The 21,449-nt window shown below is 41.6% G+C and overlaps 1 protein-coding gene across 2 annotated transcripts in view; it reads right to left on the minus strand.

Annotated features, from left to right (window-relative positions):
- Window positions 1–21,449, minus strand: part of LOC132407076 (protein LSM14 homolog A-like) — an 87,447-nt gene that overhangs the window by 25,746 nt on the left and 40,252 nt on the right. Inside the window, exons 3-6 of one of the 2 annotated variants that reach the window (XM_059993344.1) lie at window positions 18,727–18,859; window positions 6,197–6,319; window positions 3,328–3,492; window positions 1,386–1,466 (exon numbers count right to left, since the gene is read on the minus strand). In XM_059993344.1, the coding sequence (XP_059849327.1) occupies window positions 1,386–1,466; window positions 3,328–3,492; window positions 6,197–6,319; window positions 18,727–18,859 (502 nt within the window). The remainder of the gene's footprint in view (window positions 1–1,385; window positions 1,467–3,327; window positions 3,493–6,196; window positions 6,320–18,726; window positions 18,860–21,449) is intronic. The other variant, XM_059993345.1, reaches the window with a different exon arrangement.

The following is a 21,449-nucleotide window of genomic DNA, read 5'->3' on the forward strand; positions in this document are numbered from 1 at the left end:
CCAGAATAGCCTTTGTTTCACTTAGTTTTTAGCCCATCATGGGCAAAAATTAATCTGTTTTGCTTACACATGGTCTGTATCCCTTCATTGTCTGTCTATATGCCTCACCTACTGTATGTCCTGATGGGGCATTCCAGGCATCTCCCACTCTCGCTTTGACCCACTACCATCAGGGAGGAGGTACAGGAGCATCAGGACTGGGACTGCCAGACGGGGTAATAGTTTCTTCCCTCAGGCTGTGGGACTAATGTGTCACCACCCAGGCCTCATCACTAGGACAGTGAGCTGTTTACTGTACTTTTTACCTGTGCTGCGCTCTTCACTTGTATTTTTAGACACAGAAAGCCTACAGCACAATACAGGCCCTTTGCCTCACAATGTTGTGCCGAACATGTATTTATTTTAGAAATTACCTAGGGTTACCAACAGCCCGCTATTTTTTCTAAGCTCCACGTAACTATCAAGGTGTCTCTTAAAAGACCCTATTGTATCCGCTTCCACCACTGTCACCAGCAGACCACTCCATGCACTCATCATTCTCTGCATAAAAAACTTATCCGACATCTCCTCTGTACCTAAACACAAAGTACACTACAGATGCAGTGGTCAAATCAAGACGTACAAACAAGCTGGATGAACTCAGCAGGTTGAGCAGCATCTGTTGAAATGAGCAGTCAATGTTTCGGGTCGAGACCCTTCGTCAAGACTCGTCAGGTCTCGACCTGCCTTTGACAATGCCATGCTGACTATTCCTAATCATATTATGCTTCTCCAAATGTTCATAAATCTAGCCTCTCAGGATCTTCTCCATCATCTTAACAACCACTGAAGTAAGACTCAATTATTATCTATAATTTCCTGGGCTATCTCTACTCCTTTTCTTGAATAAGAGAACAGCAACTGCAACCCTCCAATCACCCGGAACTTCTCCTGTCCCCACTGATAATGCAAAGATCATTGCCAGAGGCTAAGCAATCTCCTCCCTCATCTCCCACAGTAGCCTGGGGTATACCTTGGTATTTTGAGTATTTAATGGAGAAAACCATGTCAAGGGTTCACAGACATTTTCTTGCAACTGTATGTATTCAGTCAGATGACAATAAACTTGAACTTGTTTAAAGAAAAATTTGCAAATCTCCTTTAAACTTTTCCCCTCTTTCTTTTAACCTATATACTCTAATATTTGCTATATCTACCCTGGAGAAAAAGAATTTGACTTGCAGTTGATACTCTGCAAGACCTGCAGAGCAAATCAGCCCCAGAGGTCAGATATGGGCACCACAGTATTTCCTCTTGGCATTCACATCCTCTCAGGTGTAAATATTAACAGTACATTAGTTGCACAGAACAAAGTGCCTGTTTTGTACAGATGTAAAGTACCATACCTGATGGCCTCTTGTTTGGTTCCCGATTTTCATTCTTAAAGTGATCATTCTCTGGCCGCAGAGCTTTCTGTGACTCAAAAGCTGATTAAGATACAAAAGAAAACACACAAAAAAAATTATAGTTAGGCAATGACATTTTATCACCAGTTTTGCTTGGTACACAAAAGTCAAAGTTCAAATTGATTATCAAAGTCTCTATCCTCAAGAATTATCATGAAATATACCAGCAATTGTAAACAACTATTAAAGTTGTTCTGCATTTATACTTCAATTTTTTGAAATAAATTAATTTTTTGAAGCCAACAAGCAAAGGTTATTTCCATGTGATCCTTGTCTCTCATATGCTGTTACATCAGTATGCAGGAATAATGCACCACACAAACTCAGTGGCCACTTTGAGGTACACCTGTACACCTGCTCGTTAATGCAAATATCTAATCAGCCAATCATGTGGCAGCAACTCAATGAGAAAAGCATGGTCAAGAGGTTCAGGTGTTCAAACCAAATATCAGAATTGCAAAGAGATATGATCTAAGTGACTTTGACCATGGAATAATAGTTGTTGCCAGACAGGGTTTGGTTATCTCAGAAACTGCTTCAAGAAACAAAAAACATCCAGTGAACAGCAGCTAAGTGGGCAAAAACATCTAGCCAGAGGAGAATGGCCAGATTGGTTCAAGCTGACAGTAATTCAACCACACGTTACAACAGTGATGTGTAGAAGAGCATCGCTGAATACACAACACGTTGAACTTTGAAGCAGGAGGTACTTAATAAAGAGGTCACTGAGTGTATACTTCTTTCTCATTTGAAAGGTGCTTACTTCTTAAAAAAGGTAACCTTTCACAAGTTGTATCTGCAATTTTTTAATGAATATTAGCAATTTTGATTAGCTGTCTCCAAATGAAGTCACAATCCTTTGTAAAATACTGGAGGAACTCAGCAGGAGAAGAATAAATAGTTGATGTCTTGAGCCAAGACCTTTCTTCAGGACTGGAAAGGAAGGGCACCGATGAAGGGTCTCAGTCAGAAACATCAACTGATTATTCCCTTCCATAGATGCTGCCTGATCTGCGGAGTTCCTCCACCATCCTCTGAGTTGTTGTTGTTGTTGAAGATTTCTAGCATCTGCAGATCTTGTTTAATTTTTTGTAAATAGTTGATCTCCCTTAAACATACTTCTAATTTGAAACACGTCAATATATGTTCAAAACGTAATGCTAAATTCACAATACATCCACGGAATTCAACACTTTCATTGTAATCCTTCATGTGACCAATCCCACTCTCCCCTTTACTTACACTTAACTACCACACTTCCACTTCCCACCAGCTCATTCTAACTGCATCCTTCAAAAGATATAACTGCAAGGCCAGTGAAAACTGACCTTATTGACAGGGAGGGATGGTATAAATAATATCAAAGTGGATGGGCAAGATTAGGAATTAAAAAAGAAAAAAAAATTATATGTATAGAGGGGGGAGACATAGCATAGTAACAAGCTCTTCTGGCCCAAGAAGTCAGCACAAAAAAAAGTCTTCAGAACATGGGAGGAAACTGGAGCACCCAGAGGAAACTGACATGGTCATGGGGAAAATGTACAATTTGTTTACAGACAGCAGAACTGAACCCAGGTTGTTGGCACTGTAATAGCATTATGCTAAATGCCACACTGCCATTCTATCGATGAAATGATGAAACTGATATGAATAAAAAACACAAAATGCTGGCAGAACTCAGCAGGCCAGACAGCATCTATGGGAGGAGGTAGTGACGACATGAACTGATATGAACTTTGCTCTCCAGAGCAAACCAGAGCTATATTTTTTAGTACAAATGGTGATAGTTAATGCTCAAAAAATACTATTCAATGAATTAAAGGGATCCACTTGATTCAACAACTGTGGGCCACCCATGTGGTTCATGGATTACCTGTCTTACCTTTCCTTGTATCATGAGTATCCATTGGTTTCTGCTGAACCGACGGCAGTGGCCTAGCTAGCACAGGGCTCCTCCTCCCTACAGGTGCTTGAGAAGTGTGCGTCTGCACTGCCTGCTCCATTGTTGGACTTTTTCTTAAGGGCTCTAGTTTTGGACTCGATCGGCCTGAAAAATAATCCACAGATTAAATAAATTGAGATGCAGAAAGTGGCTGCACAGTGCAATCATTGTAACTGAATCAGAGAGCATCTAACCAAAGGTTGGTATTTAGGGTTTCTGAAAGACAACTTTTGAACTACATCAATGTAGAACTTAGCCATCTCCAGGGCTCCCTGCCTGCCCATGAAGCTTCACAAACTCAAAAAAGTATTCCTAAAATGACCAACAGGGAGATGCATCAGATCATCCAAAAGGGTTGTGTAGATTTTTGACTCAGGGCCCTGAACCCCTGGTCTGATATTTAAAATGAAGCACTGTTTTCATTTTCAAAGAGACAGTTGGTAACAAGGGGGGGGGGGGGGGGCAGGAAGATGGAGAGAAAGGCATGAAAATGCAGACACCATTTTAAAAGTATAATTTACGGTAAAGTTAATTATCATTGTATGGTCACATTCTTTAAGGTTACACCTTTACACTCCTACAACAGGCAATAATCTAAGCAAAGAGCCTATTGCTTCTTACTGAGAGAATATGAAAAATGACATGTTCTGATGATAAAATGAGGCCCTGCCTACCTGATGCAAGTACAGATATGAGAACCAATGTTTTGAATCAGCTCAAATCAGAGGACATAAGACCAGGAAAGTACTGAGGTCTGGAGGTAATAAATACATGACCAGGCCAAGGACCAATACTGCCAACATTAAAAGGGAGTCTTAGTGATGGACAATTCCAGACAGTTGCCAGGAAGAGGAACAGAACCCATAGTAGGAAACAGACGTGTCCAGGACAGATTTTTCTGCTCATTCAATTTCTGCACCAGGTTGAGTTGGTTGTGAAGAAGGCAAATGCTGGCATTCATTTCTAGAGGTATAGAATATAAGAGCAGGGATGTGATGTTGAGGCTCTATAAGGCACTTGTGAGACCACACGTGGAGCATTGTGTGCAGTTTTGGACTCCTTATTTTAGAAAAGATATACTGACATTGGAGAGGGTTCAGAGAAGATTCACGAGAATAATTCCAGGAATGAAAGGGTTACCATATGAGGAAAGTCTGGCAGCTCTTGGGCTGTATTCCCTGGAGTTCAGGAGCATGAGGGGGGATCTCATAGATTAGATAGAGCAAAGTTATCTCCCATGGTACGGAGTCCAGGACAAGAGGGCACGACTTCAGGATTGAAGGGCATCCATTTAGAACAGAAATGCAGAGAAATTACTTTAGTCAGAGTGTGGTAAATCCGTGGAATTTGTTGCCATGAGTGGCGGTGGAGGCCAAGTCATTGGGTGTATTTAAGGAAGAGATAGATAGGTTCTTGATTAGCAAGGGCATCAAAGAGTATGGGGAGAAAGCAGGGGAGTGGGGATGACTGGAAGAATTGGATCAGCCCATGATTGAATGGCGGAGCAGACTCAGTGGGTCGAATGGACTAATTCTGCTCCTGTATCTTATGGTCTCAATGCCAGACATAGGGAAGTAGCGCAACACAGTGGTGGACAAATGAAAGATATGGTAATCGTTCAGTGAAGATGAAGGTGATGAAGACAAGCTGACAAACATGGAACAGCCCACCAGTGACCATTGTAGAATACATGAGACAATGAGGTAGGGGTTATTAAGGGAAGCCATTGCAGGGAGTCCTCTGCCCATTAGTGTTCGGAATGGAATTAAGGAGGTCAGGCAGGAGCTCCAATCAGTGGGATGATAAGAGGACAGAGTTGTGGCTCAGTTGGTAGCACTCACACACAAGTCAGCAGTTCCTGGTTCAAGTCTCTTTCCAGAAGCCAAGCAGAAAAATCCTGGTAAACCCATCAGTGCAGTACTGAGGAAAGGATACAAGAGATGCAGCCTCTGGGATAAAGGTGATAATCAAAGACCCATCAGCACAGTCAGAAGGATGTAAAAGATCATCAGTTCTAGCTTCAAAGAGGACAACAGGAGTTCTTTAGTATTGTGGTAAACACTGATTTCTCAAACAATGGCATTAAAGCTCAAGGCTCCCATTTTGGTAAGCAAAAAGAGTTTTCACTGAATATAAAACAATAATACTGAAATTGTCTTGAATTCAAAATCTAATTCCATTTGCTCACGAGCAAAAATTTAACCTTCCCAAGAAAAATAATTAGAAAGACACACATCCTGGTAAAGCTTACTGGTTCCTGTAGACCCAAAATTAGAAGCTCCCAGAATTGAAAGTCCCTCAATACTGCCTTTGTTAATTATTCTTGGGATAATACCATTCACCTTGGGTCTTTAGGCAAAGCAGAGTGGAAAGTAAGAGAAAATCAGGCTTCCATTCCCAATTACAGGACACAGGATATGGCAAGACCAGCATCAGGAATGAAATGGCAGACAGCATCATTCTGTTTGATGTATACAGAATGCAACCAACTGAATACAACAATGAAAATTGGCCAGAAGACAAACAAAACTGCAGGCAGTGCAGGTCAGAACCATTCTTGAGGAGAACCATTCAGATAGGGAGATTGGCTGAAGCTTACTGCTTATGCTGGAATCTAGAGAAGACAAAGCATTTCTAGTATATGTGCTGCCGAAGCAAACGCAGACAAAGCATTTCTAAATCATATTGCTCAACTTGGGCAATGACTAGGGAGATCATCTCTAAATCAACTTTTAAATTCAAAATTATGCTTTGGAAAGAATTTATTTGTTTTTTTACAAAGAAAGACTGAAAATGTGAAAGACTTTACCCTGAAAAGCTAACTGCAATTTCAGAGAGCTCGAATCGGGTTTGATGGTCGAACCCAGTGAGCTGGTCTGTGTAAGTGATGCGAAGCTGGTTTTGTTGCTGTTGAAAGAAGACGAGGGGCCTCCTGTTTGTGGTTTTGGAACAAAAACAAGGAAAGAAAGTCAATTAAAAAAAAAATGATTATGAAGTCTGTCCAGTCTGGCACATTAAAACTCATCAATACTGACAATGAAGAACTAAATATAACCCACCATTCAGACCAGCTTTTTAACAAATGTAAAAATCTACTTTGGGATTATCACATGCAAACTCAAAAACACTTAATCTCCCACTATCAGAAATTTAAAAAAAATACATCATAACTAATTTTGAAACAAGAAAGTTTAATATTCCCAGACATTAAGAAAGGCGAGCTCCAGGACACCTTCAAAAGGCGATGTCTTATAAAAGCAGCATTCATCATTAAGGACTCTCATCACTCAGGACATGCAGTCTTCTCATTGTTACCATCAAGGAGGAGGTACAGGAGCGTGAAGACATACACTCAACATTTCAGGAACAGCTTCTTCCACTCTGCCATCAGATTTCTGAATGGACAACGAACCCACGAACAACCATCTTAATAGTTTTGTTTTTCTCTCTTTGTTTTCCACCACTTACTTAATTTAATTACATACGTATATATTTCTAATTGTATTTGATAGCCTTTTATCACTATGTATTACAATATACTGCTACCGCAATACAACAATTTTCATGACATATGCCAGTGCTATTAAACCTGATTCTGATTACCACTGGCATCACCTTGGCTTGCTTGATAGCCTGGAGTTTGTTCTCATCACAATACTAACTGCCCCCTCCTGGAGATTATCACTGCAAAATGAAACTCACCTACACAGTGAACCCACCACCCAAAGGGCAGTATTTAACTGGGTTGATATGCAACATGTTTGACCATACTTGGATTTAAAGAATTGACTCAAGCAGAGTCTCCATTTCTCTGAGAACATGAAGAATATTTAGGAGGGACAGGTGGAGGTGAGACCACAGCATCACATCTGGTGGGTTTAAGCATTCAGGCTTGGAGATGCCAAGAAAGGCCAGTAGTGAAAAATGAAACGATTTCACAACATCAACAGGTTAGGTACTACGAAGAATTTTAAGGTATCCACAATCATCTTGAGTAATACAATGAAAATGAAGATTTGGAGAATTATAAAAGGTAGTCCATTATCTGCAGTAGGTGTCTGCGCTGATTTTGTTCATTTACAATCAAACGAACATGCCAGTGCACAATGGATGAATTCCTCTGTTGATAACTATTAGGAACTAATATAGTTTTATAATACTTTAGTAGTATTGTTAGTGTTCTAATTTGTTCTGTATTTCAATAAGTACATAATTTGTTACTTAGTTGAATGGTAATTTGTCTTTTTTATACTCTTTTAACTATTTCCAAGAAACTTTGGCTAATTGGACCACAATGTACTGGTCCTGATGTGTCCCAATGAACCAGAACCCACGGTACACAAAACCCAAAGACAAGTGATAATGAAGGACAAACCACTGAAAAGAGCTTTTGCGTTAAGTTCACGGCAAATTTTCTGACTGATATGTTTCTGACCCAAAGAGGAAGACAAGATTGTTAGACTTAACTCTGTGATGCAAGCCAAATAGGAACGGGAACCAAATTCCACACTTTGTATCATTTCTGTGTAAAACACAGAAAACTCCCAACAATGAATGAGAACAGACGCGGCTTGGGTGAAATGCAAAAAAATAGCACAGAGGAGCAACACATAAAACGCTGGAGGTCAGGCAGTGTATATGGAAATGAATAAACAGTTGGTGTTTCAGGCAACACACACAAAATGCTGGAGGAACCCTCTTGTTTGTGATGTTTCAGGGCATCATCAATGACTGGAAAGGAAGGCGAAAGATGCCAAAATAAGGAGATGGGGGAGGGGGGATGAACTAAGTAGCTGTGGGGGAGGGTGATAGGTAGAAAAGGTAAAGGGCTTGAAAGAAAGAATCTGATAGGAGAAAAGAGTGCATTATAGGAGAAAGGGAAGGAGGAGGAGCACTGGGGTGGTGATAGGCAGATGAGGGGAAGTGGTAAGACGCTGGACTGGGGAATGTAAGAAGAGGGAAGGGGAGGGGGAAATATGAAGAACAGTAACTGAACAAAATAACTTAGAGAAGCAGCAGGAGGTTCTTTCAACTGACACCAACCTTTATGACAGCCATTACTGATCTTCCAGCTCAGGGTCTTTCCTGAATCAAAAGTATATCCCTTAATTTTCTAAATACCTAAAACTCCACCAATCTTGGTCCTCAATATTCTCAATGACTGAGCCATCATAGTAAAAGAGTTGAAAGATCACTGCCCATTGAGTAAAAACATTTCTTCTCATCTCTTTCCTGCCTAACCAACTGCCTCTGACCACTACTCTTGATACTCTGGCCAAGGGTGAGCAAGTTGGAGAAAGTTCCTTGTGGACTTCACGCATTAGTTTTAAAAAGCAAGCTGTGCTTGCTGAGACTTGTCTGTGGAGCAGGAAATTGCTTAGGTTAATAGTAACTTATAATGATAACTAAAAAGAAGCAAGGATTAAGTGGAGTGACCATTGTGCTGCTTTAGTTTACTTTAATTTAGTTTTTTAATTTAATTTTAAGGCACAATTAGGGCTTAGGGCAATGGATAACAGAGCGACTATCTACCATCGCCGGGTACCGCTACAATACAGAGATCGCCCAAAAACAAACCGTAATAGAAATCTGCTGGTTAGATTGCGCGACCTCAGCTTGCTGAGGGAATCGGGCCTGCAGTCCTTGGAGTCGCCTGATGCTGGTGGCCAGAGTTGGGGATGTTGTAAGCAGTGTGCGAGGAAGTGGAAGCAAGGCGAGCGGGCAGCAGTCTGTGCCAGGAAAAAAGCAAGCCCTAGCCGGCTAGCTCTCCCGTCCATTCCACTCTCCAATGGACATTAAATTGGACTACATCTGTGGCAATGAAATTATCAGCAGGAGTACAGAAAAGGATGGAATCCTGGACGGTGTCATTCAGCTGTTTATTTATGTAACAGATTTTCTCCCAAGCTATCGGACCACCAACTTACTGCCCTCTGTTGTGCCTATTGTCTTGTTTATTATTTATTGTAATGCCTGCACTGTTCTGTGTACTTTATGCAGTCCTGGGTAGGTCTGTAGTCTTGTGAAGTTTTTGTGTTGGTTTATGCAGTTCAGTGTAGATTTTATATTGTTCATGTAGCACCATGGTCCTGAAAAATGTTGTCTCGTTTTGAACTGTACCAGCAGTTATGGTTGAAATGACAATAAAAAGTGACTTGACTTGACTTGTGAGGAGTGGACAGGCTTTGGCTCAAGAGGCTTAAGTGAGAACAGACACAGGCTAAAACTTGGGTTTTAGAAGTTAGAGGTATAACAAGTGAAGGCAGGATGGGGGTTATGGTGGTAGAATGCCCCTCCTGTGAGATGTGGGATTTCAGGGTACCTAATGGTTTCCCCAATGAATACATCTGCAGGAAGTGCACCCAACTTGAGCTCCTTACTGACAAGGTCAAGGAACTGCAGCTGGAGCTGAATGCACTTAAGATTATCCAGGAGGTTGAAAACATCATACAGACTTTTACTGAGGTGGTCACACCTAGAATGCAGGCTTCAGATAGTATATGGGTGACCAGCAAGAGATGCAAGGGAGTAAGCTGACAGTGCAGGGTTCCCTCGTGGCCAATCCCCTCAGCAAAAAGTCAGCAGTGAAGGGTAAAGTCAGGCAGGGAGGCAATGATAAGAGACTTGATAGGTGGGGGATAGACAGCAGATTCTGTGGCTGTGAAAGAGAGGCCAAGATTGTATGTGGCTTCCAAAGTGCCAGAGTCCAGAGTGTCTCAGAGCAGCTGCAGAAGATTCTGAAGAGGGAGGATGGGCAGTCAGAGGTCGTGGTGCACATTAGCACCAATGACATAGGTAGAAAAGGAAAAGCAATCCTGCGTAGTGAGTATAGGGAGATAGGAAAAAGGCTGAATCTGTGGATAACTCCCAGTACCACATACAAGTTAGGACAGGAATAGGATGATAAAGAGAAGCTTAGGAAGTGGTTCAGGGAGCAGGGTTTCAGATTTCTGGATCATTGCAATTTCTTCTGGGGAAAGTATGTACAAAAAGGACGGGTTACAACAGGACCTGAGGGGGATGTATATCTTTGCGGCCAGGTTTGCTAGAACTGTCGGGGAGGGCTTAAATTAAGTTGGCAGGAGTACAGGAACTCGACTGATAGGGCTGAGGATGGCCATATTTTTATTTTACTTAGGCATAAAGTGTGGTACAGGCATTTCCAGCCCTTCGAGCTTTGCTGCCAGCAACCTACCAATTTAACCTTAGCCTCATTACTCAACAATTTACAATGACGCCCCAAGCTGAAATAACACTGTGCCAATTGCTATGCTACCATGGTACCTCATTCACCTCTCATTACTGGATATAATATCACCCCTCATTCTTCTAAACTTTGAAAAGTGATTAAGCAGTTTGTACACCTCAGTAAAGTCAGAGTCATAGAAAAGTACAGCAGAGAAACTGGCCCATCTAGTCCATGCCAAAACCATTTAAATTGCCTACACCCACTGACCTGCACCAGGATCATATCCAACAATACTTGTGTTACCCACGTACCTATCCAAAATTTGCTTAAATGATGAAATCAATCTTACATGTACCACTTGTGCACAGCTCATCCCACATTCTTGTAGCCCTCTGAGTGAAGAAATTTCCCCTCACTAAAGGATGAAGTCCACATTGCAATAATCAATGTGATAAATCTCTGGAGGTTTTAAAGGTGAGGTGTTTCAGCCAGAGTTCAGAAACATCACTAGAACAGAGATTGAAAGGGAAAATAACGTCAGAGGGCCCCAGATGACCAAAACAAAATACAGGGCTAAACCAACCAGAAAAACAAACATGACTGATGCAAAACAATGAACATCTAAGAACCAAACTGCCAAAGAAAGTCAGAGACAAAAAAAGAGAGCATATAAAATAAAAATAGTCATTCTCCAGCCGTGTGAATACTGAAGGAACAGGAAGAGAGATGGTGCCGACAGCAAAAACATAAACTTACTTGAGGTGGCACAAGGTGCAGGTGTAGAAATATCAAATACTAGAGGGTACACACTTCAGGTGAATGGACAAAAGGAAAGCTTAAGGAGGAGAGCAGAGAAGTATGAAGATGTGTAAAGTAAGGTTTTTACACATCTTCATTCACACAGAGTGGGACAGCTCACAAAACTTCTGGATGCACTGTACTTCTGAACTATCATTGCAATCTGTAGCCTGTAATTTTCTTTCAAGTAACATCTTTGTTGTGTGCAACTTTTCATTGCTTCTGTGTTTCTTTGTATTTACTGTGAATGCCTGCAAGAAAATTGAATCTCAGGGTTGTATGTACTGAAATAGATGTACTTTGATAGTAAATTTACTTTGAACTTGAGTGGAAGGTGGACTGTGTCACCAGTGGACGAAGATAAGATAGCAACATTTAAAGGGCATTCAGAAACACAAACAGGCAGGGTATGGATGGAGGGACATAGATCACCAGCAGGCAGATGGGATTTGTTCAAACTGATATGGTCTGTATGGTTATTGTGAGTGGTTCATTCCTGTTGTGTTGAACTGTTCTATCTTCTACTACAAGTTGTTTATCTACCTGAACGTTCATGGGATATCGCCCCTGTACACTGGATAGCTTCAAGTATTTTCATGTCAGCACTTTGATTTCACTGCTTATTTTTCAGAAATAAAATTCCAGCAACTCATAAATCCACACTGAAGAACAAGCTTCTCACATTAGCTCTGCATCAGTCCCAGTTGGTTTGCGTGCATCTGAGATAAAAACTAATGGCATAAATATTGATGAGCATCTGTCCATAGCACGAGATTGTTGCAGAACAGCAAACTTTTACTTTGTTTCAACGTTTAACAAAGGAATGCAAGTCAGGTCTGATGAATGTTGATAGACCCTACAGGGGTCTATCTCTATCTCTATCTACCTCTGTTGGAGGGCAATAGAGTCATAGAGCACCACAGGTTATTCAGCCCATCTAGTCCATGCCAAACTATTAATCTGCCTAGTCCCATTGACCTACACCTGAACCACATCGCTCCAATTCATGTCCTTGTACAAATTTCACTTAAATGTTGAAATCAAACCCACATTCACCACTTCTACTGGCAGTGTGCATAACATGCTGTAGAATCAGAATCAGGTTTAATATCACTGGTATATGTCATGAAATTTGTTGTTTTGCAACAGCAGTACAGTGCAATAAATAACTTAAATTTTTTTTTATTAGTTTTTCAAAATATTTTACAAATTAAAAACCTCAAATCCCAATGAGGAACATTAAAACAGTGCAAAATTAAGCATACAGTAACAATATGCTACAAAGGAAGAGAATTTAGCAAAAAAAAAGCACCTAAATTAAAGACAAGTAAGCTTAGTGTCCTCCCCAAACCCCACAACACAAGAAAAAACAACAGCAACTCCAGACCAACCACAACACAATATAGAGAGTATAAGTCAGGACAGTCAAACTCCCAGACTGTGAATACACTCAGCAACAGAGGGTAATAATGCCTTCTACCAGAAAAAAAAGAGGAGCTGAAAGCAAGGGACCGAAAAGAAAAAAACCCCTAGTCAAGAGGAAGGTTATGAAAGTACTCGATAAAAGGTCCCCAGACCTTATGGAACTTTAGATCCGAATTGAGAACTGAATAATGAATTTTTTCAAGGTCCAAGCAGGCCATGATGTCGTTAAGCCATTGAGCATGAGTGGGCGGGGCAACATCTCTCCATCTGAGGAGGATCAAGCGTCTAGCCAGGAGAGAGGCAAAGGATAATACTCGGCATTTGGTCGGACCCAGACATAAATCTGTCTCGCCCCAAAAACCGAACAGAGCAATTAAGGGGTTTGGTTCTAGGTGCTGATTCAGAATACACGATAACGTAGTGAAGACATCTTTCCAGAATTTCTCCAAGCTAGGACAGAACCAGTACATATGGATGAGAGAGGCCACGCCCCTCTTGCATTTATCACAGAGCGGACTAACGCTAGGGTAGAATCGAGATAGTTTAGATTTAGACAAATGGGCTCTATGAACAATCTTAAACTGTAAAAGGCAGTGGCGAGCACAAAGAGAGGTTGAGTTAACCGATTTGAGAACTGAATCCCAGCTCTCCTCAGATAAGGAGATATTTAAATCCTACTCCCAGGCCATTTTGATTTTATCCATGGGGGCCCGTCGTAAGGCTGCTAGTTTATCTCGGATGATTGATATTAAGCCTTTACCTAGTGGATTCATGGAAAGAAATAGGTCCATAGCATTTTTCGCAGGCATTTCAGGAAAGTTAGGAATTAAAGGAGCAATAAAGTGTCGGATTTGGAGATATCTGAAAAAATGAGCATTGGGCAGATTGAACTTAACAGAGAGCTGCTGAAAAGAAGCGAAGCGATTATCAATGAAAAGATCTTCAAAATGTCTAATGCCCTTCCTATACCAAACCTGGAATGCTGAATCATATGTAGTAGGTAAAAAAAGGTGATTATGAGCAATAGGGCTGGAAACGGAAAACCCCTGGAAACCATAGCATTTCCTGATCTGAGCCCATATACACAAAGTGTGTCTAACAAGAGGATTAGCTATTGATCTGGGCAGACTACTAGGGAGTGCAGAGCCAAGAAGTGCAGAGATAGATAATTCTTTAGTGGAGCTCAGCTCCATTGCCACCCAGTTAGGGCACTCAGGTTGGCCATGGAAGAAAGACCAGAAGGTAGCACAATGTATATTAGCTGCCCAATAATATAAACGAAAGTTAGGTAAAGCCATGCCACCCTCTTTTTTAGATTTTTGGAGATGGATTTTATTAATTCTAGAGCGCTTGTTCTGCCACAGATATGACAAAATAATAGAGTCTAAAGAATCAAAAAAAGATTTAGGAATAAAAATTGGGATAGATTGAAATAGGTATAAAAATTTGGGGAGAACATACATTTTAACAACATTAATACGACTTACCAAAGACATAGATAGAGGTGACCATTGTACCAGACTCTGTTTTATAGCATATGAAAGACTGGCAAAGTTTTCATGAAAGAGATCTTTAAACTTCCTTGTGACTGTAATTTCAAGATAAGTAAATTGATTATGGACTACTTTAAAAGGGAGATCATGAAATGTTAGTTCTTGTGCTTCTTTATTAATTGGGAGAAGTTCACTCTTATGTAAATTAAGTTTATAGCCAGAGATCTGGCTGAACTGGTCAAGAAGTGAAAACATTAGAGGTAAGGATGTAGATGGATTTGAGAGAAAGAGTAATAAGTCATCAGCATAGAGAGAAACTTTATGCTCAACACCCCCTCTCCAAATCCCAGTCAATTCAGGGCAGTTTTGAAATGCTATCGCCAGAGGTTCCATAGCCAAATCAAAGAGAAAGGGACTTAAGGGGCATCCCTGGCAGGTGCCACGTTTGAGTTTAAATACTTGGGATTTCTGAAAATTGGTTAAAACAGAGGCAGTAGGACACAGGTACAGCAATTGGATCCAAGAGATGAAACTTTGGCCAAGGTCAAATTTTTCTAAAACCGCAAAAAGGTAGTTCCACTCTATACGATCAAATGCTTTCTCCGCATCGAGGGAAATAACACATTCAGGAATCCCAGTTGGAGGCGAGTATAAGATATTAAATAAATGCCGAATGTTAAAAAAAGGGAAACGGTTTTTAATAAAGCCTGTTTGGTCATCAGAGATAATGGAGGGAATGACGGTTTCTAATCTATGAGCCAAAACTTTAGCTAAGATCTTTACATCAACATTGAGCAGAGAGATCGGCCTATACGAGGAACACTCTGTTGGGTCTTTGCCCTTTTTTAAAAGAAGAATAATAGATGCCTCACTGAAAGAGGGTGGCAATTTGCCGTAATTAAACGAGTCAGATAATACTGAAAGTAACTGAGGAGAAAGAAGAGAAGAGAATGATTTATAAAATTCTACAGGGAACCCATCAGGTCCAGGAGATTTCCCTGAGGACAGTGCAGTAGATATTTCTTCTAATGACATAGGCACATTGAGTTTGGCTTTGAAATCAGATGGAAGTGAGGGGATATTCAGATTCTGTAAAAATTGATCAACAGAGATATTGTCATTCAGAGATTCAGAGGAATAAAGCCAAGAATAAAAATTTTTAAATGTGTCATTAATTTCTAAATGATCCGATGTAAAGTCTCCGTTCTCCTTCCGGATCTTTGTAATATGTTGTTTGGCTTTGGAACGCCTCAGCTGACTGGCTAGGAATTTACCAGACTTATCCCCATGAATGTAAAAGCGACTCTTGCTTTCGAGAAGTTGGCGTTCGACAGATTGAGTGGACAGAAGGTTAAATTTAGTTTGGAGTTCAACATGCTTCTTGTATAATTCAGGGTTCTTAGTTTGGGCATATATTTGATCCAATTCTTTAATCTGGTTAATGAGGTCTAATCGATCTGCACGGGATCTTCTGTTGAGATTTGCTGTGTAAGAGATTATTTGCCCCCTCAGATATGCTTTCATGGCATCCCAGACAATCTGGGATGGCACTTCAGGTGATGTATTAGTGTTAAAATAAAAGGTTATCTGATCCTTAATAAATTTTAAAAAAACATCATCTGATAGTAAAGTTGAATCAAACTGCCAGTGTTTATTCCTCTGAGGGAGACCAGGCAAATTCAGAGAGAGAGTAATTGGGGCATGGTCAGAGATCAGTATACTCTGATAGTCCCAAGGGTGGGCAAATGGAATAAGTTGGTTATCGAGTAAGAAATAATCAATTCTAGTGAAGGTATGGTGAACATGTGAGAAAAAAGAATAATCTCTCTCTGTAGGATGGAGGAAACGCCATATATCAGAGATACCATAATTAGAGAGAAATGATTGGATAGCTAAGGCAGATTTAGTAGGTGGTCTAGTAACAGAGGACGATCGATCCAAATTGGGATCTAACCAACAATTAAAGTCACCACCCAGTATAAGAGAGTATGAGTTTAAGTCTGGTAGTGAGGAAAAAAACCGTTCAAAAAAAATTAACATCAGCAATAAATAACTTTTTTAAATTACAATAAGAAATATATACACACACCTTCGCTCCACCTGCCACAACAAACGGGATCTCCCAGTGGCCACCCATTTCAATTCTACTTCCCATTCCAACATGTCAGTCAATGGCCCCCTCTACTGCCACGATGCGGCTGCACTTAGATTGGAATATTTTGCAGACTTCTGGCAATTGCCCCCCTCCTTGCCATCATTCCCTATCCACGGTTCCCTCTCACACAATATCCCCTTCCCTGCCCATCACTTCCACCTCCTTCCCTTTCTCCCATGGTTTTCTGTCCTATCCTATAAGATTCCCCCTTCTCCAGCCCTTTATATATACACACACATATACTTGCCTATATGTGCAAAAAGAGAGCAATAAAAATATTGAGGGTTCATTGTCCATTCAGACACCTGATGGTGGAGGAGTAGAAGTTGGTCCTAAAACATTGAGTGTGTCTCTTCAGGCTCCTGTACGACCCTCCTGATGGTAGCAATGTCCTAGGTGATGTCGTGGCTGAGTGCAGAAATATATACAGCCCTTACCTGGCTGGGCTTTAATTAAAGGAAATGACAAAATGAATAAATACATTCAAATTCTATTTAGTCAAATTGTCTCATTTCCAATCATAATGTCAAGTAACTTCAATCAATGGAGATCAATCAACAGATTTCTCTCAAGGGAAATCTTGCTTGTCACTTCTCAACATTTCCAATTTCACTTCATAGCTTAACTTCTGAGATTTTCAAGCCCACTGATTGTCCTGCAGCAGTTAGTGGGACAAAGGCAACAACTTCCTCCTTCATCCACCTGAGGGGAAAAAACCACATCTCCACTCCCTACACAAGCTGAGGCTTGCATCAGACACCATTAAGACAAATAAAGAAGCAGATGGTAGCAAAGTAGTTAGCACAATGCTATTACAACTCAGGCGTAGGAGTTCAGTGTTCAATTCCAGCATCCTCATTCTGCTCGTGTGCACATGTGCTCGTGTCCAAAGATGTACTAATTAGTAGGCTAATTGGTCATTGTAAATTGTCCTTGATTAGGCTAGGGTTAAATCGGTGGGTTGCTGGGTGCAAAGCTCAAAGGGCTATAATGACCTATTCCACGCAGTTATCTCCAAATAAATGAATAAGGCTTATTTCACAAATATTACGTTTTATTTTGAAGCATGCTCATAACTTGATGTCGGTTTGCACATCACAAATCATCAAACCATCAATGAAGCACACAATTATTTAATTTGTTCAGAATTGTTTTGACAGACAAAGAGCTTTGACCAGCGATCAATCCAGACATCAGAAGGGGGTAATTTCACTCAGGTTCGCTGCCCAAGTAGAAAAGCCAGCAACAGGTTGCTACAGCTAAAACAGCTTTGACCAGCGACCAACCTAGATATCAGAAGGAAGGAATCTCATTCAGGTCAACTGCCCGGGTAGAAAAGCCAGCAGCTGGTCACTACACTGAAAAAAGAGCTTTTTCCTGTAACAAATCAGTGTTTGGGATTGATTAGCAAAAGCAAATTAAAGGAAGATGGGGAAGCGCAGCAGCCATCGTCTGATTGGACAGAGTCAGAGTGGTGATGTTCAGGCTTTAGGTCCTTGAGGCTTCAGTAAGAGAAAGTAAAAAAACCGAAAAGCTCAAGCTGAGAAAGGATGTGCTGAAACTGGAGAGGGTTCAAAGGAGGTTCACGAAAATGATTCCCATATTGAATGGCTTGTCACATATGACCATTTGATGGCTCTGGCTCTGTATTCACTAGCGTTCAGAAGAATGAGCAGTGACCTCATTGAAGCCTATCGGATGGTGAAAGGGCATGACTGAGTGGATGTGGAGAGGATGTTTCCTATGGTGGGATAAATTAAGACGCAGCCTCAGAATAGAGGGGCGTCCTTTTGGAACGGATACAAGGAGGAACAACTTTAGCCAGAGAGTGGTGAATCTGCGGAATTCTTTGCCACTGGTGCCTGTGCAGGCCGTCTTAATGTATATTTAAGGCAGAGATTGGCAGATTCTTGATTGCTCAGAGCATGAAGGAATATGGGGAGGAGGCAGGAGATAGGGGTTGAGCAGAAAATCAGATCAGCCATGATGAAATGGAGCAGACACTACAGCCAAATGGCTTAATTCCGCTCCTATATCTTATAAATTTACAAATGAGTACAACACCTGGAATACACTTGTCATTCAAACTGTACTACAGGACCTCCACAAGCCCTCAGATTTTATGCATGTGATCACAGGGTCAGCATCTCACTGGAAACATGATAGCTCTAATGTTGTTAATATTAGTTGAAAGACTCAGTAACAATAGAATATTAACACCTCTAAGTTGGACTGAAATTTTACTTTCTAGCTTAGAGCAAAATCGATCCTAAACTTACCAACACCCACTGCGTTGTACTGCTGCGTCACGAGTGGGCTTGGTCCAAACTGGCTGTACGCTGGCATTCTGTTGAACGGTGGATAGGAACCAACTGATTGAAAAGATGAGTTTGAGGACGAGCCAAGGGAAGACTGCAGAAACAAAGGAAAATAAGTTAGGGATATTGTACCCACAGTACTCTGAGATCTGCTGGAAGGAAGCACTTCTCTTCCAAAGCATCCCCCACCACTCTTCAAGACTCCCAATCATTTCACATGCTGGATAGCCAAGTCAACTACCACACACAAGCCTTCATCACCTACACACAGAAAATGCTGGAGGAACTCAGCAGGCCAGGCAGCATTTATGGGAAAAAGTACAGTCGATGTTTTGGGCCGAAACCCTTTGGCAGGATTGGAGAAAAAAAGCTGAGGAGTAAATTTGAAAGATGGGGGATCCCTGCGGAGGGGAAAGATGTGTTTGGTGGTGGGATCCAGTAGGAGGTGGTGGAAGTTGTGAAGAATTATGTGCTGGATGCGGAGGCTGGTGAGGTGGTAGGTGAGGACAAGGGGAATCCTATCCCTGGTAGAGTGGCGGGAGGATGGGGTAAAATCAGACGTGCGTGAAATGGAAGAGATTTGGTTGAGGGCAGCATTGGTGGTAGAGAAAGGGAAGCCTCTTTTTTTTTGAAAAAAGGACTTCTTCATTCTAGAATGAAAAGCCTCATCGTTAGAGCACTTGCAGCGGACTGAGGAACTGAGAGAAGGTGATGGTATTTTTACAAGTAGCAGGGTGGGACAAGGTATAGTCTCAGTAGCTGTGAAAGTCAATTGGTTTATCAAAGACATCGGTGGATAAGCTGCCTCTGGAGATAGAGACAGTGAGATCGAGAAAGGGAAGGAAATGGACCTGGTGGAAGTTGGATGCAAAGTGGATGAAATCAGCGAGTTCAACATAGGTGCTGGAAGCAGCCCCAATGTGGTCACTGATGTAGCATTGGAAAAGTGAGGGACCATTGCCAGTGTAGGTTTGGAACCTAGACTGCTCCACATAGCCAAAAAACAGGCAGGCAAAGCTGGGACCCATGCGAGTGCCAAAGGCAACCCCTTTTGTTTGAAGGAAGTGGGAGGACCCAAAGGAGAAATTATTTAGATTGAAGACAAGTTCCGCTAGGTGGAGGAGAGGAACTGGTTGGGTCTGGTGTCCAGAAAGAAATGGGAGAGCTTTGAGGCCTTCCTGGTGGGGGATGGAGATGCATAGGGACTAGACATCCATAGTAAAAATAAGATGATGGGGGCCAGGGAACCAGAAATCCTTGAAAAGATCAAGAGCGTTTCCTTGAAAAGATCAAGAGCCAGATGAAACTCTCTGATTACTCTCCTGCTGTGAAATCTTCCCTTAACACCTAAACTATTTGCCAATGGCAAATTGAACTAAGAGTTCTAAAGCTATACTTTTCAATCCTTCTGCACGAAAAAAAAGTAGCTGAGGAGTGGCTTGATCAAGGTTTAAGATCACTGGAGGTTTTGAAAAAATAGAAGTAGAAAGCAGAAGATGTTTAAATGAATGCACCCAAACCTAAATAAAAGTGGCTATTAAATCCATGAGATTCAGAAGAAACAACCATATAGAACAGGGGGGGAAGTAGACTCACATGGGTGTAGACCAGCTGCGCTAAAAGGCTGCTTTTTTATATTTATTAATTTTGTTTTATTTAAAGATACAGCATGGTTACAGGCCCTCCTGGCCCAAGCCGTCCAATTACACCCACATGGCTAGTTAACCTACTATTTGTGCATCTTTGGAATGCGGAAGGAAACCAGAGCACCTGAGGAAACACATATGGTCATGGGGAGAATGAAGAAACTCCTTACAGAAAATGGTGGAGTTGCTGGCGTTGTAAATGTGTCATGCCAACTGCTTCGCTACCATGCCACTCCACAGAAGTCCATGAAAGACTATGTAAAGAGGGTTTCTTCTTTTTGTTAACTAGCAGGAATGCTAATTTACTGATAACGAGAATGGTATTCCTTTGTAAACCAAATGGGGATGAAGCTAGATGTGTTTGGTTGACCACTCGGAGGGTCCTGAGCTGTTTGGAGAGTCGAGGAGTTCGGAGGGTCCTGAGCTGCGAGTCGAGGAGTTCGGAGGGGATCGAATGGTGGCAGAAGACTTCAGTAATTGAGCTCCAACGGTTGTGCACGAAGTGGTTTGGACTTTGATAAGTTTGGCGCCTTTTAATTTTCTCTTCATATATACTGTATCGTTATTAATCACTTAGTTATAGTAACCTTTATAAATTGTACTCATTTAATCGCATATGGTGTACTGTCTGTTTTTGGGCGAGGTGGGGACATCACACAGCATCCAAACCAGCTGATTACCCAGTTTGGCGGGGCCGAAGGCTGCTCCCCCTAGACAGAAACGAGCTGAGCGAGCCTGAGGCGACCCAAGGGGTTACATTGTGGGGTGCTCGTCCGGGATTGATTTCTGTGGAAGCTGTGGGATCGCCCTCTTTGGATTGTGTCTGCGGCGAAGAGCTGGTGTGCCTTTGTGGGTGTGTGATTGCTGGTTATCGCTACGTGTGTGTTGGGTGGGGTGGCTGCTGTTGCTAGCCTGGAGGTCGTTGTTCGATTTCCGACTAGTGCTGACGAAATGGTGGTGGGACCATGGGCTGTCCGTACTGTTTGGAGAGTGAGGAGTGACAGGTTGGGATGTTTCAGCAGTGGTGAGTCCGCCTGG

This window comes from Hypanus sabinus, chromosome 17, assembly GCF_030144855.1.
Source record: "Hypanus sabinus isolate sHypSab1 chromosome 17, sHypSab1.hap1, whole genome shotgun sequence".
Taxonomy (NCBI): domain Eukaryota; kingdom Metazoa; phylum Chordata; class Chondrichthyes; order Myliobatiformes; family Dasyatidae; genus Hypanus; species Hypanus sabinus.